This window comes from Caretta caretta, chromosome 2 (assembly GCF_965140235.1).
Source record: "Caretta caretta isolate rCarCar2 chromosome 2, rCarCar1.hap1, whole genome shotgun sequence".
Classification (NCBI taxonomy): domain Eukaryota; kingdom Metazoa; phylum Chordata; order Testudines; family Cheloniidae; genus Caretta; species Caretta caretta.
The window spans coordinates 124,691,352-124,716,241 of record NC_134207.1 but is presented as its reverse complement, the minus strand read 5'-3'; the positions used below and the strand labels follow the sequence as shown (position 1 = coordinate 124,716,241).

The 24,890-nt window shown below is 39.5% G+C and overlaps 1 protein-coding gene across 3 annotated transcripts in view; it reads left to right on the top strand.

Annotated features, from left to right (window-relative positions):
* CDH6 (cadherin 6) overlaps positions 1-24,890 on the top strand; it is a 115,322-nt gene that overhangs the window by 78,471 nt on the left and 11,961 nt on the right. For all 3 annotated transcript variants that reach the window (XM_048839678.2, XM_048839676.2, XM_048839677.2), the window contains exons 3-9: positions 3,734-4,028; positions 6,351-6,470; positions 9,603-9,770; positions 11,213-11,400; positions 13,579-13,832; positions 20,601-20,737; positions 24,196-24,317. In XM_048839678.2, the coding sequence (XP_048695635.2) occupies positions 3,734-4,028; positions 6,351-6,470; positions 9,603-9,770; positions 11,213-11,400; positions 13,579-13,832; positions 20,601-20,737; positions 24,196-24,317 (1,284 nt within the window). The remainder of the gene's footprint in view (positions 1-3,733; positions 4,029-6,350; positions 6,471-9,602; positions 9,771-11,212; positions 11,401-13,578; positions 13,833-20,600; positions 20,738-24,195; positions 24,318-24,890) is intronic.

Genomic DNA, 24,890 nt, shown 5'->3' with positions numbered 1-24,890 from the left:
CTCCTCATATCGGTCACATAAACAGCAGATCGCTGCTAGGACATCTTGACACATAAGAAAAAAAAAGAAACAGATTGTTTGGTCGAGAAGTTTTTATTCAGGCAAAAACACATAGTCAAGGACAAATGTAGATAACAGAATCTAGAATAACAGAACAGGTTTTCAGACATTCTCCTCACAGGAGAAAGTTTTCTTTTTGGAGAATTAATTTTTGATTTTTTTCTAATATATACAAGTGTATGTTATTAAAGAAAAAGACCAAACTCAAAACTACATATTTAAAATTCTGTTCTGATGCTGTAAGGATCATCAGATCTTGAACCTAGGTTTGCATGGCTACCAGGCAGTTAACAGCCCCACACTGCCATAACCTGGCTGCTCTATGCAACCCACGATCCACAGTAGGTGCACGCCACAGGACATTCCTCCTTGAGTAATCTGATTGGCAGTTGTCTTAGCAATCGCTGATTGGCTTCTTGATCATATAGAAGCTCATGGGGCATAGTACAAAGTACCCAGGCAACAATGTGGATCCTTAGCTAGCTGGAATGACTGCCCTGCTTCTCCGTTTCTGAACCCCCAATAATGACTTTGGCTCTGACTTGGATTCTGACTCCCGATCAACACCTGGAAGCCCAATACAGAAACTGATACCTGATATTGACCCTCACCCTGATTCCTGACTCTGTCTCCAGCTCTAACACTCAGCTTGATACCAGTTTCTGATTCCGGCTTGATCCTCAGCATGGCTCTGACCCTGATACTGGCTCTGACCCCAGGCTTCAGTTCCTGGGTCCCAAAATCCTGCCACTAGTCCTGTCTTCCTTTACCCAGGATCCTGACAGATGTGAGAAGATTGAGGCTTCTTTTATAGACACATCCCTCAAATACCTATTATCAAGGTTTTAGGGAAATATCCCAATGTACTGAATTAAACAGATTCCTATAGAACCTTTTTTAGAATTTGTATGAATCAGATTCAAGGAGACTACTCATAATAGCAAGCTCTATCTTCAGTCGTTGCATACAAGATAAGGATAATAGCTAGTCTCAGGTCTATGGAATATGTGTTGTTGCGTGGACTGTGATCTGTTGCACTTCTCTGTCATGTAATAAATAAATAATTTACATACTGCTTTGCCAACAAACTGGTGTCACTAATTTATTCGCTCAGGTCTTTGGGAAAGCTGTAAGACTGGATGCAGTTACAAATTTGTCTTAACTATAAATGTGTGTTTTCAAAAAAACTAGAACAAGATTTCTGAAATATTTCATCCTTAACATATGTTGGTCAGGTTGCTTACTACACCAGAACCTGAATAGAATAGAGTGTCTGTTATTTACATGATCTAAGATTTTTCTTTTTCACACTTGTTTTGTTACCTTGGAAGTAACAGGAATGTCACAGCTGGTCTTGTCTTCCCTACCTTTGCTGGGCAACCTGTTGGCAGTTTCAGAACATGTTCATTTTGAGCTTTAATCCTTTAGCTGAAGGGGTGGAGGTACTGAATCTTTAACTAAGACATACAAAATGTTAATTAATTATTGAAGTCAAATATCTGTTGTTCCAATGGATGGAATCACAGTCCCTCTTAAACAGGAGGCATTTATTTAAGAAAACTAAACAACTAGTGACAAGATCAAAAAATACTATTGCTGTATCTCCTCTTGTGCAGCAGGTACCGCATCTGATCTGGATCTCTTTACAGTAAACAAAGATATCTAACAGGTGAATAGCATACTCAAGATGAGCATCTCATTATAAGTATTAACAACAACAAAAAACCCACACAAATAAAAAATTTAAACTGTGATTAAAAATCCATTAACCTTTTTACTTCCTAAATTTCACTCTCCTAGTTCTTGGGAATATCCTACTTCCACTAGTTCTCCAGTCATTATAGGTTATATCCATACTAGGAAATGTTATGAAAAAATTCCCACTGGAATGGTGGGAGCCCAAGGGTAGACAAGTTTTCCATGACTGGACTTATTTTTACCATGATATTGGCTGAAACCAGGCTTAATTAACATGGTGATAAAAATGAGACTGGTTCAGGGATCCTCATCTGCATTAGGGCTCCTCCTAGCACTATCAACGATTCAGCTGAACTGGTGGTAGCACTGGGGAGGGGAGGAGGTTTGTGATGTTCATCATCTGACTAGAAAGGCAGGAGGAGACTCTAGGGGGAAAAGAGGATGGTTTGGGCAATAGTAGCTCATGCTATGTTCACTGACCATCTGCCATCACCCCATGATCCTCCAAGGGTCTAGAGGTCTTATTTCTCTGCAAGAAAAGATGTTGGAATCTCCACTGCTGATCTCTTATGTTGGCATCCTCCAATGACCCCAGCTGCCTTGGTGCTCGGACTGCCATGTGTGCTGATTTCTTGTTATTTGTTGCTTCTCCTCATTGAATTTAGCACACTGGTTTGCTGTGTGTTATGTGTGGTCTTAGGGCTTGTCTACAATGCCCTGCACTTTGGACTAGGGGAATGCAAATAGCAGTGCACACCAAGGTGCTGTGCAATAACACCCCTGTGTGGATACTGTGGGCATGAACTCAAAGTTTCTTAGTTTGCGTTGTTACTCCTCTTCAAACAGATGCTGCAGTGAATGTTTTTTGTTTGTTTGTTTGGACTCTAGGTCCACTTATCAGCAAAGACACAATTCAGTTTGACCTGTGCTTAGCTTGCCATTGTTTTGGAGCCTTTTGGTGATGGAGCTGTGGCTTCAAGTTCTGGGGCTTCCCCAGAAAGTTTCCTATAGTGCTGTATGCAGTACAAATCTGAAGATGCTGAGAAATAAGTAGACAGCAATGTAGGATCGTTCTTCCACTGTTGCATCATCCTACTCCCCTGATCCTCCTGCAATACCACAGAGTATTCTTTCTTTCCACTAGCACTGGATAGAAATCCACAGTTAATGTTGACAGTTAAAACACCGTTAAATTAGATTCTGCAACTGAACATCCCTCAGAAAGAGAAGATCTTGCAATGGCATGGGTTGGAGGGCCAATAGCAGCATGGCTCCTGTGAGAAGGATCACAGGAGCAGCAGAGTTACCATGATACCAATTGTCATGACCAATTGTCATCCTGTCATGGGTATTTCTTTTGGAAAAGTACAGTTTGGTCCCAGGTACTTATTAGTGTTCACTATATACAGAGAACAATAGTTAAGAAATTGGGCCAAATTAACTGCTGTTATAAATTCTATTCAATGCAGCTGAATTCAAAGCAGCAGTGCATCTGGCCCCCTAATTCCCATCTGAAGCTGGAGTCTCCTTGCACAGTGTAAAGAACCGATGGTGCATTACTGTAGCTTGCTTGGTCATGCTGTAGCCTGCACAGTGAAAACTCCCTGAATCTGTATCCCTCACCTTCAGCTAAAGCGAAGCCCAGCAATATGCTAGTTTGTTTCCATGTGACGTTTCTGTGAGGTTGTCCTGCTTTTCAGCAGTTATGCATTTCCTTGGAAGGTGCATTAGCCACCTTCTTTTTAGGACAATTCTCTTCAAAATAAAGATCACCCTACTGAAATGTGGCTGATCTGAGACACTGCTTATTCCTTTATAGAGAAAGGACTAGAGAGGATATAAATGAATAATACAATACAAAAATCACTTGGAATGAATACCAGTAAATCATGCCTCATGATGACAGATATAGACCTTAGAATAGTGTCTCAATTATTTATTTTTCCTTTTTTTATTATTCTCATTTCACTACTAGCTGCATTCAGACCAGGACAGAGGAGATGGCTCACTTAAGTACATCCTTTCTGGAGATGGAGCAGGAGATCTCTTCATTATCAATGAAAACACTGGAGACATACAGGCCACAAAGAGACTAGACAGGGAAGAGAAGCCTGTTTATATACTTCGTGCCCAGGCTATAAACAGGAGGACTGGACGACCAGTGGAACCAGAGTCTGAGTTCATCATTAAGATCCATGACATCAATGACAATGAGCCAATGTTTACAAAGGATGTTTACAACGCCAGTGTTCCAGAAATGTCGGATGTCGGTAGGTGGCAGCTCAGTAATTCACTGTCTGATCTGGGTTCTTTTTGGGGATTTGCATCAGTGTCCATTATTCAGAGGTGCAGGGCAGATACCTGCTATTTAGTTCATTTGGAGTTGTGGAGCATTCAGCATCTCTGAAAATCAGATCCTTAGTATTTGGGCTGGACCTGGAACAGAAGTCCTAATGCTGGTCAGCTCTGCTTGTTTATGGTTTAGGACAGAAACAAACTGGAAAAAGGTGGGGGAGTGAGCATGCACCTCCCACAAGAGAAAGTCAGTGTACCTCTCAGCTCTTCCCTAATTTTGGGATACATTGCTCAATTCCCTTTGTCCCTCCATAATCTTTTGTTTCTCCTTGAACACAAAGGGTGTTCTCCATTGCCCATAGAAGTGAATCCATATCTTTCCACTGACTTCACTGGGCTTTTGATAAGGCCCTCAGAATCAATAAAAGAACATAAAAATCAGATTTAAAATGAATGGATTAAAAATTCACCTTTGGAGATTCAGGGGGCCCCTATTTAGAGGATTTCACAGGTTCACATTTCTTTGTCCCTTGTTTCTTTTTAGAGAGAGCTGGGAGATTGAATAGCAACACAGCACATTTGTAATCTGAAACAATGTCCAGTGAGAGAAGCATTAAACAAACAGCATCAAGTAAAGGATTCAAATAAACCACAAGCAATATGCAAAAAAGGACTAATGGGCATCTTCTCTCAGCTCATTCATGGGGTTTGTCATGTGAATGAAACCTTAGCCCCATCAAAGTCAGAGCATCCCCTTAACATTTTACATTAGGACATGGCATTATTTAATCTGTGGAGTGGATACTTTGTTCAAAAATCTCTCCTCAGTCCCAAAACCAGCACTGTTTTTGGTACAATAAACACTTCATCTAGAACTGAACAGTGGTTATTTTTCTGAGAGCGGGATTCAAGATTCCGAATTCCGATACAGCCCTCAAATACCAGATCCGAGGTTTTGGTTTGACCGATTACAAAGATGAGGCACTTTGCAAAATTCAGTTCTTGACTTGGGTTCAGATTTTAAATACCGACCAGAATGGGGGTGTTCAGATCTTTGGGTTTTGGTACAACTGTACATTTTATAGAAAATATGAAACAGAATTTAACTTCCCTGTAGAGTCTAAACAATTGACTTTTTTTGGCTCCAACAGCAGCTGGAGTTTGTCTTTCCCTACAGTATTAGAACTGCCAAAGTGTCACAAATAGAGGCTGGTTTTGAGTTCCCAGAGCAGTTTTCCGAACCTAAGATACCCAGCTAGTTATAATAAACACCCAAACTCTGGTCTTGATGAGATTCCTCCAGGACTAAATTAAACAGTATATTCTGGATCGCAGATGTGTTGTCAGTAGAGAAGGAGCTGTTCAGTGCTTCGTGATTAATAGATTAAATGCAGTGCGGCTTGATCTTTTGGCTCCCAATTAAAATACCCACAAACGAGTATTTGAAAGGCCTTATTCAGTTTCCCCAAATTCTTTCATTGAGGACATAGCATCCAGTCCCTAAGCTTTGTAGATCTCACAGGTTTCCCCTGAGGTACAGGGCCATTTGCACAAACCCGTCCACATCAGGGTCTTCCATGGCTCCCTGGCACTATAGCACTAGGGATTCGTCAGCTTCATGCTGCTCCTGGGATCCCCATGAAGGGAATTTCCCTTGGACAGAAAAATAATAATAATACAGAATAAGGCTGAATTATAGTTTTAGAAGATTAACCACAAAGGTCTTCCCACTCCCAAGTCCTTTTCACACAAGGGGGAGCTACTGATTATTCCAGTCCAACTTGGAAAGACAAGATTTATATGCACAGTACCCCATCTCCAAATCATCTCCTTAATGCAAGAGACAAATTAATGAAACTGTCTGTTAGCGCTCGCGTGGGCAGGGAGACGGATTTCTCAAAGAACAATATCACAGTACTGTTCTTGTTTGTGAATTTACATTGCAGTAACTGTACTATATTCAAACTAAATGTTTTCTATAAATAAGTAAGCAAACATCAGGTACAGGGAAAGAATATTTTTCACCCACACAAATTGCTGTTTGTTGAAATAGATTAAAAGCATTTTCGGCCCCTGTCAGAGTAGCAATATAACGATGAAAAGAGCAGGAACATTAAAGCATGTCCAGATGGATAAATGTACAGGCAAAACATCTGATGAAGTGAGCTGTAGCTCACGAAAGCTCATGCTCAAATAAATTGGTTAGTCTCTAAGGTGCCACAAGTACTCCTTTTCTTTATGCTATAAATTACTCTGTCCACCAACAAGAGAGTACATGTTTTTATTTATCATTGCAGGTACATTTGTTGTGCAAGTCACTGCGACGGATGCCGATGATCCTACCTATGGAAACAGTGCTAAAGTTGTGTACAGCATTCTCCAGGGACAACCGTATTTCTCAGTGGAGTCTGAGTCAGGTCAGGAGACCTTATATCTGTCATTCTCTGACAGTGTCTGTAATTTAAAATGACATGTTAAGCCAAGCTAGGACATATTAAACAAAAACTTCAAAGAGATTACATTTTACTCAGTGCAGAATCTGACAAACCCAGTAGAGCGATACATCTGTAAACATGACACCTACATTATTTTAATCTTAACATCAAAGTCTAATAAATATAATTAGACCTGGATGTGAACTAGTTTTCAGTCATTTTCAACAAGCAATGGGCACGGACACTTTGCAGAGCCTGAAATTAAACCAAGTGTTGCTCAGTTCAATAGTTTGGCTCCAATGAGGAAAGAAGAAGGGAAGGCGGGTGGAAAGATTATTCATGGATCATCATAACAGCTGAATTAAGCTGAGTTTTCTTTTCTTCTTCTTGGTGTTCATTTAAAACTTGTGCCAATAAAATGATTAGTTATTTTTCTGTACATCTGTAATGTAGAGAGATATTTTTATGTTAATCTTCTGGGGGGAAATCTTCATTTAGAATCATGATAGAAGAGGTGCATTTGGCTTTGCCCCACTCAATATAACATCTCTCAGGATCCAGCCTTTTTGAGTTCTGTCTAGGGCTTTTTGGGAGATTTTCATCAGAAAATATTGGTTTGTCAAAACTGAAACTTTTTGTGGCAACATATCTGTATCAAAGAAACTTTTGTTAGGAAGGTTTCTCAGGTCCAAGGTGGAATTTCTGGAGAGAGCGAGAGACACACCCATAGATCCAGAATAGCCCAGGGGTTAGTGGGAGACCCAAGTGAGTGCTGTAACCACTGGGCTATTGGATATTTTAGCAAAGGTCTTTCTCATTTTCTGAAAGGTTTTGGTATCATTCCGATGTGTAACACAAACAGATTTTGAAACCTCAAAATTGTTCATAAAATGGAATTCTTGTTTTTTGGCTAGCCCTAATTCTGTCCTCAGGAGGGCATCAAGTCAGATAGTGCATGGGGATAAATAACATAGGACTAGGGGGGAAAGGGGGAGGATTTACCACCACCACCACCACCACCCCCCATTTAGGGATCGCATTAATAAATAAAGGAAACACCAAGTTTGGAACAAAAACTCGTTTATCTCACTTTATGAAAAGTTGATGAGTTTACTCATGGTACAAAATTACTCATTAAAGTGATATTCAACAGCTTGTTTATTATTTTTAACTGTAGACACACACACTCAAAATTTTAAAAAGTTGTCTATACCCCTGTAACATGGCTGATTTTGTTGTTGTTGGGGGTTGAATAATCATATGTCCAATAGCTTCTGTGGTTATAAGAGGCTGTGGGTTCACCTTTCTCTGAAGCATAAGATACTGGCTACTGAAGGAGGTAGGATTCTTCTCTTGATGGACCAATGGTTCTAGTTTGGCAGAGTATATCTTACATTCTTCTATCCAAATGGATAATAAAAGTGAGGGATCATATGCTTTAGCTGGTAGTGCAATGGTTTCTTAGCAGAGAGTGTATGGGGAAAAATAGATACAGCAAAGGTTTGATCCTTCTCCCACTGAACTCAACTGCAAAACTAGGGATTTCAGTGGGACCAGAATTTCATTCCTACTGACTACGAAGAGCAAATGATCTGGTCTTAAGAGACCAGATAAATATAGAGACACAAGATGGGTGAGGTAATATCTTTTATTGGACCAACTTCTGTTGATGAGAGACACAAACTTTCAAGCCACACAGAGCTCCCCTTCAGGTCTGGGAAAGGAACTCCCAGTGTCCCAGCCAGGGGCTGGTACCACCATGTTGCGCGAAGGACACTTGACAAAATTACTGTACTTAGTGACAGACATGGGGGTTTATGTCATTCAATTTTTTGAAAAATTACCACAGACCTCAACATTTTTACCATGGACACATTGCTGACCTCTAGTCCTAGCTAAATGCAAGGTGGAACAGATTGTTTAGCATAAGTAGTTAGTACATATTATAGGGGCCAGTCAAGGTAGAGTGGCCCATTAACACCTCTGCTGTCATAGGACAAAAAGAGGGAGTTAGTGGGTTACAGATTCTTGTAATAACTCATAAATCCAGTGAGTCTGCTCAGTCCATGATTTTCAGTGTCTAGCAGAGTTATGAATTTGAGCTCCCAGCTTCGTCTTTTGAAAATCATTGTGCAAGTTTCCTTTGAGGATGAGCACTGATAGGTCAGATATAGAGTGATCACTTTGTGAAAAGTGTTCACCCACAGGTGGTAGGATGTTTTTGTCTTTCATCGTTATCCTATGTGAGTTGATTCAAGAGCATAGTGATTATCTGGTCTCACCTACATAGTCGTTATTGGGGCATTTAGTGCATTGGAGGAGGTACACCACATGTTGTGATAGGCATGTGTAGGATCCATAGATCTTGAAAGGTGTGTTGTGTGGGGCATTGATCATTGTAGCAGTGGAGATCTGCCTGCAGGTTTTGCATCTGTTGTTCTGTCAGGATCTGGTGCTGCTTTGAGTTGGTGTGTCCGCATACAGATAAATATAAACATTTTGTTTTATTATAAATATAAAGTATTGAATTTCAGTGGGAGTTAGGTGCCTAACTGACATTTATGCCTTTGAATAAGAAAGTATTTAGGAGAAGAATTTCAATCACTGTATAAATAGAATTAGATATTGTATGCTTGGGTGCTTGCTGCTTTCTTAATTAATTTCCCTGCCATTTAATGTTTCTGTACTGCCTCTTAATGATGCCTTGCTGAAGTTTGCTTGTTTTTGCCATGTCTGTCAAAATAAAAGTTGATGGGATGGGGAAAATAACTGAAGTACCTTATAATGAGAGACAACCCTTCTTCCAGTTTAACAAGAGACTTTCATGCGGGTTAAAGGGGGATAAATAGTCATATAAAACAACAATGCATGCAAATTGCTTTAACATTTTTCTGGGGATGTCGTTAATATTGTGTCTGTCACGCAGGCAGCAACCTGACATACAATGTGACAAGTCTGTAATTTAATATGCCATCTCATAACAGTAAATATTTATACTGGGCAAAGTTTACTGATTACACAGAGACTGTCATCTATTTTTTTTTTAAATAAGCATTTCTGTCAAAGTCAGTACACTACCAACTATGTTCCCCTCCTTAATTCCCACCTTCCCAGGTATTATCAAAACCGCTTTGCTCAACATGGACCGAGAAAACAGGGAGCAGTACCAGGTGGTCATCCAGGCCAAGGACATGGGTGGACAGATGGGTGGACTCTCAGGAACCACCACGGTGAACATCACACTGACTGACGTCAATGACAATCCACCACGATTCCCACAGAGTGCGGACCATTTTTGTTTCTTTGAAAGTCTTTAAGGAAGTCTAGACAGAAATTAATATTTTTTCTCCCCAGTTATTTCTTCTGTCATAAACTGTGAGCCTATTGCATATCGGGCTTCCACACAGCGAGTGAGCAGTGGCTTGATACTAGTGCTTAACTCCAGTGGATGGAAAATGTTTCTTGTGATGTTTTCACTGCTTTGCTAGAGCTAGTCTGAGATGAACATTACTAAACAGAAAACATCCTTATTTTTTCTTCTAATTAAACGGTACTGCTGGGGACCTCCTATCACATTCTTTGTATTAGCATGTGTCTGCAATTATTTTTAGAGCGATTTCTGCTTTATTCTAATGTCTGTGTTTTGAAATATACTAATTTAAATGACTCAAATCTGTCCCTGGAGTAATTTCATTGAAATCATTGGAATTTCCCTGCTGGTGTGCTTCAACATAGTGCTGTTTCAAATAGTACTATGTGAAAATGCACTAGGAAACCTTTAGCATGCACCAGCAGGGTCTACACGACCAATTAATGTGCAACATGATAGTGCACTTTAGAAATTACACCACCATAAAGCGCATTACTCATCTGTGTAGACAAGCCCTTAGAATCAACAGTCCTTTGTATTATTGAAGGATTCTGGGCGTAAACTGATTAAAAATCTCCCACACAATTTTTTTGCTTTATCTAACCTTTGCCATTTGAGCCAAGAGCAGTAGCAGCTGTCTGAGATTCTAGATACTATCAGACAAATAGGAAAGCTTTGACTGTTAAGTCACCAAAAATGTTATTGAAAGCAACTTGTCATTTAGGTCCAAAGTCTGCCCTTGGCTGTGGGCCAACAGCTCCCATTTAAATTGGTGGACTTAAATTGAAATGTAAGTCTCTGCCCCATAAAGTATATTATACACCTTTGCGCATGAGCATCTCTTATTGCCTGAATCATTGATGCATCAACACAATGCCAACATTCCCCAGTAACTTTTCTTAGGGATGTTGGGAGCAGTTTGCAGTGCAGCACATTTGCGGTAAAGACTGGCCTGGATTTGGTTTTAATGTCACTATATCACACAGGCTACTGGCAGTTCTCTATATTTTGTGCATCTTTTAACATCTAGAGGTTGTTTTTTCTTTTCCTATTCCATCTTCAACTGGCCAAAAGGGACCCAAGATATTGTCTGACATCACTTGCAGGTAGAAAGGGAAAAAAAATTCATTGTCATACTAGGGTCTTGTCAGGGAATCACTTACTTCTATTGTTATGAAACTAAGGCATGGGGTGAGTTTTACTTCTTGCTAAAGACCTGGAGATCAGCAACTTCTTAAATCTGCTGATCAGAATATTGGTGCATCTGTGTCTGGCAAGCAAATACAGCTTTTATATCCAGACTCCAAAATACCATGGTTCTGGCTAACCAAAACTGCTTTCTCATTTATTGTAGGCACATACCAGTTCAAAACACCTGAATCTGCTCCACCTGAATCACCAATTGGCAGGATAAAAGCGAATGATGCCGATATGGGTGAAAACGCCGAGATCGAATACAGCATCACTGAAGGAGATGGATCAGACATGTTTGGGGTTATCACTGACAAGGACACACAGGAAGGAATTATAACAGTCAAAAAGGTACACATTTTAATAAACTTAATTCCAACTTTTAGAGTCCCTTTAAGAGCCTTACATGATGTACGTTTAATTTGTCATGCAGTTGACATTGTTCAGTGATTTACACATTATTTATTAAGAGTCTCCTCCAAATCCTCTGTACAAAGTATCTTTTACCAAATCAGTTAGGATTCCTTCCCCTTCCCACCCTCCCCAATCCTGTTTCCTCTTAGAACCACTTCACAAAACCTGCTTGCACAGCCTTTGAATGGGGAGGAGCAGCATTTAATCTATAAAGAGGGACAGGTCTGAGAGAAAGTTCTGCTGCGTCAGAAAGTTCATCTCCAAGGCTGGAGAAGTGCCCTTCAGCTGTGCTTTTTGTCCCTAATGTGAGTAAAAAAATTAAAAAAAAGATTTGTTCTACTTATTAGGAAAGTGCTAGGTTAGTCAACAGAAATAATCAGTGTCCCTGTACTCTTTTGCCTATTTAAATTACCGTTGACCTCTCAGAAGGTATTGAATTATAGATGCTCTAGTAAATCAAAGCACACGATTTATTGATGTACATTTTGCATATAATGTAATTAATAAACCATTTAGTGTACATTCACTTTTTAAAAAAAACACAGTGCCTTATTAGATCACAATGTGCATCATCTAATAGATTGCACTTTGGCGGTCGGAAAGGATTTGGATAATCTTGTTAATAGTGAGTTATCAGGCAAGTGTGATAAGGTTACAGATATCAACTTCCATCAGTTCAAGTTTAGTCAACATGAAACAGACATTGTGTGGATTTTCAAAATATGCACTTTGCTTGTTGATATCAGTATGACACCCGTCATTACTTGTTCCTTAAGAAACGCCTTGTAGGGTATGATCATCGACATCAGTCTAATTCTGTTCATGTTCCTGTCTGCTTCTGACAGCAACTTTGTTCCTGTTAGTCTTGTTCAACCAAATGAAAAAAAACCAGAGTGACTACTATCTGCCTAAGTTTCTATAAGTACGTGTGTGCGTGCAGCCCCCCAAATGTTGTTTCTTTTGTATTTTTTAAAAGGGTATTAGAACCATATGATATAGTCATAACCTATCATAGCATGATACTCTATTTGATGAGTCACCCTAAATCACTTTTGACACCACGTGACATAATGTTACATTTCAATAATGGGCAGCCAATATTTTAGCACAGGGCTCTCACAAAGATTTTCCCCCTGAGCGTGTGGTACTTAGGGAGCAGGAGCAGGAGGGGAAAGACAGTAAATGTGTTGAGCCTGTTCCAGAATGAGGAATTTGTTTTCCAATGATTATGTCTCATAACGAGAACAGTCCAGGGAGGCAAATTCATTTGGGAAAAGTGTGCATGTTAAGTGCATTCTTCCTGACAAATATTAAGGACTAGATTCTCAGCTAGTGTAAATCAGCATTATTCTGTTGCTTCCGCTGATTACTTCTGTTGATTTCAATGGAACTACACCTATTCACTCCAGCTGAGAATCTGAACCTTAGATAGTAAGTGCTTCAGGGCAAGACTGTGTCTACTCCCAGCTTCTAACACAATGTGCCACAACCTGACTGGGGCTTTTGGGAGCTACCACAATAGAAAAATATTGAGGTATAACTATATGCAGTACAGTATTATTATCATGTTATAACTTATTTTCTGGTGGCAGCACTCCAAGGTCCCAATCAGGATCATGGCTCCCTTCTGTTGGGCCTTAGAAACATACAAGACGACACAGTCACTGCCCCAAAGAGCTTAATTTGAAAAGGGGTGTGCGCAGGAGAGACAGAGAGAGACCATTAATCAGAGATGAGACTCATAGGCACTCTCCTGGAATTGATTTGAAAATACCTGACAGCAGGCACAATCTGGTACAATGCCAGGGTTTTGTATTGGCTCAGCATAAGTTTGTATGGGTCTCAGGCATAGCATGCCTCTCTGGCCCATGAGGTTTTTGTAGTACGCTCCAGAAGTAGCAGGGAGTTAAAAAAAAACAAAAAAACACCCACGTCATACCATTGTCTAGTAATGGATTATTAAGAAGAGGGCTCCATTAGCTCTCAAAGCCCCCTTCAGTTCATCATCAGTTCATTCAGTACATCTAGATGCTGCCTGAAGTGGCTTTAAATGGTGAGTCCTCAGAACCCTCTCATTGGTTTTTTTTGTTTCATGACTCTTATTTATTTTCCAAGGCTTTGGATTTTGAAAAGAAAAAGCTGTATACTCTGAAAGTGGAGGCTACCAACACTCATGTGGATCCCCGATTCCTCTACTTGGGGCCATTCAAGGACTTCACTACAGTCAGAATCCTGGTGGAGGATGTGGATGAGCCCCCGGTGTTCAGCAGACCAGCATACATACTAGAAGTGAAAGAAGATGTGGCCATAAACAGTATTATAGGAACGGTAACAGCCCAGGACCCTGATGTTGCGAAAAATCTTGTCAAGTAAGCATAGACTATTTCAGCTCACCTCTACTGTCTTTTTCAATGCTTTATATTTGTTTCTATTTGAACATCCGCATGCAAAAAAAACATTCCCTTTAATAATGAAGTGTATGTTATGTACTGTACATGGCATAAACATATACACATGTACACATTCTACATACATGAGTGTGTGTGCATGTTCATTACATACAACTCGATTTGCATTTCAATTGCTTTTGTAACTACTCACTACTCCTTAGGCATTAGCGACACTAACTAACAAGAAGAGAATCTTAAAGAATACCACAATTACGTTTTCTAGTTGCAGAAAGGCAAAACTGAATAGTTCCAGTACAATATGCGTACAAACTCAGATTCACACACACGGTCATACATTGTGAGCTCATTTATATCAATGCAATTCCACTCACTTCAGTGAAGTGATTCACTGGTGTAAGCAAGTTTACAATCAGCCTCACAGACATCGTAAATTAGGCAATTAATTTTTAGAGGAAATTTGAAGTTCAGAATCGTTAAAGTTGAGCCCCTGTTTTTCATGAACTAGCAAGTGATATGAGAAAGAACATAACTACGGTGTAGTTTAGACTATAAAGGTCTTTCTGAGAAAAATGATCAAAAAGTGATTTTTTTTAAAATATATGAGATTCTTCTTTTACATTGAACAGGAGAAGAATCTTACAGTGTGACACCCTCTTGTTAGGGCATTATAACAGGTCACCAGTTGGGATGGGGACATGGAAAATATGCAGTGTAGTTACATGCAAAGCAAGGTACATTGCCACCAACATTTAAAATCCAGGTGCATCTTGAGTGCATCTTGCATCATGGGTGGGAAAACTCAAAACTTTCCTAAAACGGTTTGGGGGGGAGGGGGAATACAAAGGAGAAAAGGGAGTTTGATAAAATCAAAGGTCATAAAATTAAGGTTTATGGGTAATACACTGCACTTCTACAAAGTACCATCCATCGACATATCTCAAAGTGCTTTTAAAACATTAATAAGTTTCAACCCACCTTGTGAGATAGGTAAATATTATCTCCATTTTATTTTTGAGGAAACTAAGACAAAAAAAGATTGTAAGATCTTTTTGTTCTGTGTTTGTACAGCACCTAGCACAAGGGGGTCCTGCTTTGTGTTGGAGTCCCTAGTTGCTTTTTCAATACAAATAAATAATAATAAGTAAAATAATAATCCTGTGTCTGAGGCTGATTCCCACACTTTTGTTTTAGCCACCCAGACAATCTTTCCTGTCATAAGACAAATTTTACATAAGAATGTCCATACTGGGTCAGACCAGTGATCCATCTAGCCCTGTATCCTGTCCTAAGACAGTGGCCAATGCCAGATGCTTCAGAGAGTGAACATAGCAGGACAATTATCGAGTGATCAAGGCCCTGTCATCAAGTCCCAGCATCTGGCAGTCAGAGACTTAGGGACATCCAGAACATGGAATTCCATCCCTGACTATCTTAGCTAATAGCCATCAATGGACCTATTCTCCATCAACCTAATTCTTTTTGAACCCACTTATGCAGAAAAGGACCTAGGGGTTACAGGGGCTGAGAAGCTGGATATGAGTCAACAGTGTGCCCTTGTTGCCAAGAAGGCCAATGGCATTTTGGGATGTATAAGTAGGGGCATTGCCAGCAGATAGAGGGACATTATCGTTCCCCTCTATTTGACATTGGTGAGGCCTCATCTGGAGTACTGTGTCCAGTTTTGGGCCCCACACTACAAGAAGGATGTGGAAAAATTGGAAAGAGTCCAGCGGAGAGCAACAAAAATGATTAGGGGACTGGAACACATGACTTATGAGGAGAGGCTGAGGGAACTGGGATTGCTTAGTCTGCGGAAGAGAAGAATGAGGGGGCATTTGATAGCTGCTTTCAACTACCTGAAAGGGGGTTCCAAAGAGGATGGATCTAGACTGTTCTCAGTGGTAGCTGATGACAGAACAAGGAGTACTGGTCTCAAGTTGCAGTGGGGGAGGTTTAGGTTGGATATTAGGAAAAACTTTTTCACTAGGAGGGTGGTGAAACACTGGAATGTGTTACCTAGGGAGGTGGTAGAATCTCCTTCCTTAGATATTTTTAAGGTCAGGCTTGACAAAGCCCTGGCTGGGATGATTTAGTTGGGGATTGGTCCTGCTTTGAGCAGGGGGTTGGACTAGATGACCTCCTGAGGTCCCTTCCAACCCTGATATTCTATGATTCTATACTTTTGGCCTTCACAACATCCCTTGGCAAGGAGTTCCACAGATTGACTGTGCATTGTGTGAAGAAGTACTTTCTTATGTTTGTTTTAAACCCTCTTACTGTTAATTTAATTGGGTGACCCCCCTGGTTCTTGTATTACACAAGAGGGTAAATAACAATTCTCTTATTCACTTGCTCCTCACCAGTCATGATTTTATAGATCGCTATCATATCCCACCTTCATTCTCTCTTTTCCAAGCTGAACAGTCACAGTTTCTTAATCGCTCCTCACATGGAAGCTGTTCCATACCCCATATCATATTTGTTGCCCTTCTCTGTACCTTTTACAATTCTAATATATCTTTTTTTTTTTTCTGAATTTTGTCCAAGGAGAATAAAATGACAAAGTAAAAGAAGAAAAAAATAAAAATTCACTAGAGGAAAAAAATCTCTCCTCAGCACAACCTCACGGTGAAAGAATGGTACCACATAGGCTGTTTGTCCTCTATCGCCATGTTGTGCCATGGCCTCTAGTGCCATGTTGGCAGATCCAATTTTTTTAAAGAAAGGTTTTATTTTGTTTTTACAAAAACTTCCAGTATACAAGCTTCCAGAAGACTAGAATGTAACTCTACAATCTGCCTGTTGTAAGGGGCAACACGCTCTTGTGCTGGTCCTGGAGGAACCCTGTGAGAAAATAAACTGCACTGGGTCTATATCTGGCACAGTGTATGTTCTCCAGCATGTCAGCACACAGACATGATGGTTCGTGGAAGGCCCCACCCGGACCGCATCTCCTCCAGCCATCTCCCAACCAGTGGCACAGGAGGGGCTAGGAATGTAGTGTGTCTGTGGATCCTGCTTCCTGTATGTTAAGAGCTGCACACAAGAAGCCATATGCAGCACACACCAAGAAGTTTTATTTACCCTACAAAAACCAGGAACTATGCTGTATAGTTTTGAGCCCTATGTACCTTATCTATAACTATCTATCTATAACATATTCTTGTAACACCCCCCTTCTGCAGATTACTCACACCATGGTATCAGACACCTTCTTACTTCCTTGTACAGCCATGCAAACCAGGCCATGATTTGCCCCAAAAAGAGCAGATGGGACAGAGTCCATACAAAGGGAATTGACTCATATCAGCAGAGTGGATCTGACTGACTAATACTATGTGCAAACATCACAATGGATTGAAAACATCAAAGGGAAATATTTAGATTTACAGTCCAAGGTGGTTGATATTATTTAGATGGAACAGCATTTAATTTGCAACAGCATTTTATTTGAGAATAGGGTAATGAAAATCAATTAACATCTTATTGATTTGTCTGAAATGAAAACCAAAGGAGGAAAAAGAGAGAAATGAGGAAAAGATTGAGACATCAGAAGGAAGTGACAGGGGAACTGGAAGAAGAGCAAGAGGGAAGAGGAAACCAAGGAACCACTAGCCTATGAGATGTGGGCCTACCAATAAATTATAATCCTAATGGGGCTTTTATGGTGCCGATATCCTGTGGAATCTCCCAAGATGTGGGAGGACAGTATGCAGTTCCATATTCTTGACAGGGTGATTTTTTTCCATGAAAAGTATAGATGCTAAATCTGACTTCCACTTTGAGCTTGAGGGAGGATGCAATTAGACTGTATGTGTAGGACTTGTCACTTACTTGTCAATTGCCCTTGACGGTCAGAAATAAAATCTTTAGACACTTGACGTTACAGTGAAAACCTTCCATTTTTCCCCACTTAAGTGCAGATTTTTCCTTTTTAAATAAAATGACCCCTAACTCAGTTTGCTGAAAGACCCTTTGATCTTCCATTACAGAATCCTTCATAATATCAGTATGAACATGCATTATGAAAAATTCACACACACATCCCTTCCTGACCCACAAATCTGCTTGACTTGTGGTTGCATTAGACAGCAAGCTGCTGAGTATCAGAAGACAATGAAGCAAAAGAAGACTAAGAAGTGAACTTTGCAGAAATATCTGCCATAACCAGAAATAACGGATCACCATCTACACAATTTCAGTGGAGCCACATTTCATCAGCATAGACCTGACCAATAGGTCTCCTAGCTGCAGAACAACATTAAGAAAGGACAAAACATATACAATTAGTGTATGCATGGATATACAAATACTGATATACAGCCAATATCACTAGAGTGTTAAATAACACGCCACCATCCAGTTGTTAGTGAAAACGTGTTGTTTGCACAACGCTTACATTCAGAGTAAACAGAGGTAATGTACTGAACCTCTGAATTCTTCCCATGTAAAAAAATTAATTGTGCTGCTTCCGGCATTATCAGATCTTTCTTTAAATCTCTAGGTGAGTTTTTTGCTCTTGTAACTTCTCAGAGGCATAATGTAGTTCATCATTTATTGGAACTGCCTCCCTGATCTATCAAAAGTATCCTAGATGAAAATAATCTGCAAATAAATGCAAGGCTTTATTTTGTTTGTGTATTTTACTGACAACTTACTTGCATGTATTGGCTTTTCTCTGCTCCCTCCCTCCCCCCCCCCCATAGTTATGTTTAAGGGTACAGTAGAATATGCATATATTCATTAACTTCCTAGCTTGTCAATTCCCAGGGTTTGAAGGGTATAAAGTCCTGAAATCTGACATATATGCACCAGTAATTTCATTAAAGAAATGTAAAAACAAGTTTGATGTTGTCTGCTTAATTCATAGTAGGCTATGAGCCATAAATTAGAATCACCACCGATTCCACATAATTAGTAGTCCTTGATCAAAAGAGACCCAGGGTTATATAAACTCAGACAGAAATGACAGTCTAGCTTATTAAAAGCATCCTTCTAGGTCAGGGTTAATGGTATAATTAGAATACATTTGTAACTGCACTGATCTTGTATGTATTTTCACTTGAATATGAAGAAATAAAATTAGTATTTCATCAAGACACTGTTCTCTATTATTGCTTTATTGAGTTCAACATCCTGCTGTACAAATGACCTAATGTGCATAGGGACTTGTGACAGCTCATATTTTGAAATAATAAATATTAATATATCGAAGGAAGTCTCCGTGTTATGGCTGTGATAAACTCAGAAAAGCTCAAGAATTGGACACAAAAGGTTTCTCCATTGTTCCCAGACACTGTATCACATATAGGGCTAAATCCTGGGAGTTTTGCTAGAATAAGGACAATGATCACAGTGTCCCATAACGCTAAAGCCCCAATTGAGCAAGGTATTTAAGCACATGCCCGACTTTAAGCATGAGTAATCATGGGGCGTGGGGTGGGAAATAAATGCACTGCACACTGCTTAAAGCTAGGCACGTGCTTAAGAATCTTGCTGAACCAGCACCATGTTCCTTGAGCTGGTAAGAAAAGGGAGTTTCCATTCTGTGTGAAATTCCAATCTTTTGTAATTTCTTTTCATTCCAAATGAGCTTGAAAGGGTCAAAATTTTCTGTAGGATGGAAATTCTGAATCTAGGGGGGAAGTAAACTTCACCAGCCATTTTCCTGGCATACCTTACTTCCCTCAACATGCTGCCTCAACTAGGCTCTGCCCACTCCCCACCTCTACCCGCCCAGCTGCATAGGAGATACCACAGTGGCTGCTCTCCTTGGATTGCGGTGACCTGTGATGCAAGTAGCCCACACAGGAGAGTAAGGGAGCACTTTAGACCTCTTCACTTACGTGGAGAGGCATATAGGTTGGCTCACGACTGAGCCCAGAGCAAGAGCAGAATAATAGTTTAGTTCTGCCACTTCTTTGTTCTGTGGCAATTTCATTTTAACAAGAGATGGACCTGAGCAGCAACATTTGGATCTGGATGTCAGAACTCCCTCACAGGCATCAGGGACATTCATCTCCAAGGTTTAGATTCAGCTCAGTATAAAAAGAGAAAGAGGCCAGATAAGAAATTCAAATCCATATTCAGATTCTGAATGCCCCCAAAGTTCAGTGGTGTTCAGATCCATCTGTGCATATAACCAAGGAAACAAGTTGGATTATCCTTTAATGTGCTAGAACTTACATTTACATGGCATTTACCATGGAATGAATCATCGACTACACTGATCTCTTTACCTTTCTGTTGTTGTTTTTTAACCAATACAATTTTGGGAGGGAGCGAAGGCAAAAATTGCACCCCAGCTGACAAATTTTGTATCAAAAGTGATTTGAAAGAGTTGAGATAGCAAACTATGGAAAGAGGGATTTATAATGGGAAAGCCAATTCAGCCTGAAAATAAGTGAATGTCATATCTTTCAAGATACAGACTCCACATTTCTCACTAAAAGGCAAACCTTTGATGCTTCTCAGAAGTATGTAAATTCTATAGTAATTCATTTATTCAGTGACAATGCCCCACCTTCTAAATCAAACCCTCCAATATGTCATTATCCAACAGCTCAGAACAGACTCTTTGTATGAATATATCAAGATGCCGAAGTCTGCACTGAAAACAAAAAGGCAGCTCATTTACTAGGTATTTGATGTCTAGTCTTAGGAAACAGTTTCAAACAGAAATTAAAGTAAAGGCATTTTTTCTAACCATGGTCTCTGTATTTGCAGATATTCCGTAGATCGGCACACTGATATGGACAGAGTATTCAACATCAATTCCGGAAACGGTTCAATATTTACTTCAAAACCCCTTGACCGGGAAACATTGCTATGGCACAACATTACAGTAATAGCAGCAGAGATCAGTAAGTCAAACCTAAATACCACTGCTCTCCCTGATGTAATGAATTTAGCCTTCTAGCTGAGTGTGTGTAAACTACTGCTGGGAAGATGTCAGGCTGTATGGATGGGCCCGCTCAATACTAATCAAGCAAGGGAATGGCTGAAAAAGATGCTCTGCGCTTCCTTTTCTTTTTCCTAGGGCGACAGCTTATGAAGAGACAACTCTTGTACCTGAACGGGCGGAAAGTTAGTGCTTACATGTTTCTGAATCAACCTGCCTGGAAAAATGCTCATAGCCATTCTTTAATACAGTAGGATTTGCCAACTTCTGAAAAGTTGTATACAGCAAACAAGATAATCGGAAAATAGTCCATACAGTGTGGCCAAAATCAATTCTGTAGCATAGCCTGGGAATTTTCAAGTGAGCCCAAAGGCCCCCAAATTCCATTAACATGCAATGAAAATTTGGCATCTAACTCCCGTGCATGCCTTTGAAATTCCCATCTATAGATACAAACCCATTCCATTATTTTAGCCCAGACGTAGGCAGTTTCTTTCTGTGGTGACACCACGTGTGTTAATTGTTTTGCGAGCTAGACAGCCAGAGAGGTATACCGGTTCTGTGTGAGACAGGCAGTCTCAATAAAAACATCCCCTGGATACTAATATTTTAATTACATGTCTCCTTTCTGTCCTGTGGCATGCTGCAAATGCTGGCATCAGTGGGTGCAAAGCCGATTCATTTCTGTGGAGTTGCATCCTCTCGTGCTAGGGCTGGATTTGATTGAAGCAGGGTGGAATGGATGGATCACTGGCTGTATAAATGTTCAAAAATTTGGATGCTGTTGGGAAGCTTCAGGGTATTTATTTTTAACTTTATTTTATTTAATTGGTATAAAAACAACTACAGACTCTACTTTCTCATATATTATACATAAGTAGATATATAGCTGAAAATGACCTATGTCCAAGCCAGGCTCCAAGGCCAGACTAGCCCTTTCAAAGATGGGCAAGCTTTATAGTTTCTTAGGCGGGCCTCCACTAAAGCCATTCGGCAATTGGAGTTAGTCGTGGACTGTTCCATCAAATTGCAGACGCATTTCATTGAACTCAATAAAGTTAATTGAAGCTAAAGAAATATTGAGACAAATTAGAATAAGCAAGTACATTCCCACTGAAGGGTACTCCCTTCACATTAATTACCAGTACATTTGTAAACTCAGAAAGAGAAACGCTTTACAATGGTGAGTATAGTTATCCTCATTTTACAGAAGGGGAAAAACATGGAGATACAGAATGGTTTTGGCCAACATTTTCTAAAATATCTAGTAAGTTTGGGTGCCTCAATTTTTGGGTGATCTCCTGGAAACACTTTGACCCAGATCCTCAAAGATATTTAGGCAAATAATTCCCATTGAAATCAATGGAAGTTAGGTACCTAAATACTTTTGAGGATCTGGGCCTTTGGGCCTGTTGTTCACAGATGCACAGCACCTCCAACTCTTAAGTGAAGTCAATGGGAGCATCAGCTGCTTCCAATTCACTGCCACTGTACCATACTGCCTTCTTACTGAAATTCTGAGGGTGGTTTAAATCTTTACACTTACATTGGGAAAGGTACAGTAGATATTGCACTGCAGAAGATACTCGACAACCAAAATCAGATAAATTTTAGGATTTCAGTCTGTGGATTGACAAAAGCTACATCCAAAACTAAGGAGATGTGTTAACATTGTGCACCAAAATGAGGAACCTGCCTGCTCCATACAGTAGCCCTTTTTGCTGGACAGTCTAATAACAATTAAGTGATTTGTGAACAAGGAGAAGTTAAGCATCTCTTATGCCTTCATGTAAAAGGATTTGGAAGGAGAAAAAAGAGCAGTGAGGCTTGAAGATTGTATAAATATATTGTATCTACATACCTGTTATATCTCTCTGAAGAAAAAAGTGAGAGAGAGACTTTGAATTATATATTTTTCATGGAAGTTCTCCTAGTTACTATATTGTTATTTTGAATTTTTTTTTTGACTCAGAGCCAGCTAGAAACAAATAAAACTGTGTAGTTATTTGTACAAAGCAGCATGTAGAATAAGTATAATTAAGAATGATAGGAAAACCCTCACACATATTTGAGTGAATTCCTAGAAAATACATATGGGTGTGAAACCTTCATAGCCATGAAAATTAAAATTAGGAGCTGGGATTTTGCCTATTATAAAGATTCAAAATTTGTATCTACCTTTTAGTGTAGATTTCAGCTTGGTCTGTATTATTCTTAGACCCTTAGTGTTATTTTACACACAGGATGAATTTAGTCCAATGGCCCAAATTAAAAAATGCTTTATATCCAATTCAATCATATTAACTTCAATGCAACTGTAGAGGTTTAAAGCACAATATTTGGCCCAAACCACTAAGTTCTTAATAAAGTACAGAGCAGGCAATTCCAATTTTGTGACTATAAAGTAATAAAATAGGTGAGTATTAAAACCAAATTTTACCAAAAACACTCCAGTGAATTCTTTTAGAAATATAAAAGGCTCGAGAATTGCTGTATTTTATTCATCTTTTTTATTATAATAAAATATAATTATTATAATAAAATTATATTATATTATTTTTGCCTTTGACCCTTGTTTAAGATTCATTAATAATCTGTACAATCAGTATTATGGAGGGTATGGTTCTTTGGAGCAATTTAAACCAATCCAGGAAATGGAGAAATCCCAATAAAATAAATGGCAACCTCTATTTGCAGATTTTTTTTTTTTTTTTGGTTGTGATGATGCTCTCACTAAAACAAAGGTTTTGTTGTTGTTCTTTTTAAACTTGAAGAGCCAAATTCATTGCTTGCTTTTATTTTTATATCATTGAAGTTGATTTGGATTTATTGGAATTTTCCAAATTGCTTCTTTTTTACGAAGTAAATAGTATTTCCATAAATATTTTTAACTCAAGAATTTTTTTTAAAAAAGAGTATATCACTCTTGCTGCCTTATACAGCTCCTGTGAGAGAAGTAAGCAATGCACTACATAGGGCTTATGTCCTCAGCTGATGTGTTTTAGTGTCAACTCTGGAATAGCGGCAAACAGAGATCAATCCACAAAAGGTCAGAAAGCGTCTGTCATAATAACAGTTGGTGTTTATACAGCACTTTATATGAAAGCACCTCATAAACATTGGGCCCATTCCCACTACCCATTTCTCACCCAAGTAATCTATCCACATATAGGACCTGATCCTGCAAATATTTACACATATGTAAAGGTGAATAAAGATATGAGAAATGCATAAAGATATGAGGCGTGGCTCCACAATTAGTCCCATTGACGTCAGTAGATTGCATGAACATGAATAAAATCTCCATGTATAAATAAAGACTTGAATTATTCAGTCCTTGTTCTCTCCTTTTCTTCCCCAGCACTGAGTCCTATGCGCACTATGCAGCTTTCGCCTTTCTTTCTATTTTTGTCATTGCAGACAACCCAAAACAAAGTAGCCGGGTCCCTGTGTTCATTAAGATTCTGGATGTAAATGACAATGCCCCAGAATTTGCTATGTTTTACGAGACCTTCGTCTGTGAAAATGCAAAGGCAGAACAGGTGTGTTGATTGTTTGCACTCCATAATAAAAAAAAAACTATTAAAAATTAATTCTGTTTAGGCATTACTCTTGCATCACCTCATCAGGAGGTGTACTTTGTGTTGCCACAAGCTGTCACCGTGCAAAATTAAATTAAGCAGTGACTGTGTCATATCTGATTATATTTAGCATTCTTGTATCTGAAGTGACAGTGTGTTTTACATAGTTAAATGTGGTTGCTTCTTGTAGTGTGTCATGCTATCTACAATTCAGTTCCGTCTCTCTTCCCTTGAAAATGGGATTCTGCATCTGTATGTCCGGGTGCTTCCATCATCTCTCTTGAAGAACGGTTACAGGTCTCAACAAAAGTCCTGCCTTGTAAATTAGCTCCAGGCTGCCACATTGCTCTAGTTCCTAGTTCACATTGCTCTGCAAGACCTGTTGCTTGATGGTTCAAAACAGCAGATATCCCAGAGGATTCAGCCACACAACTCCCGTTTAAAATGAATAGGATTTGTGTGGTTAAATAGCCTAGTCGGCTTTGCTATCTCAGCCTTCATTTCTGCAGCTTGTTCCCACTGCGGATTTCCCAC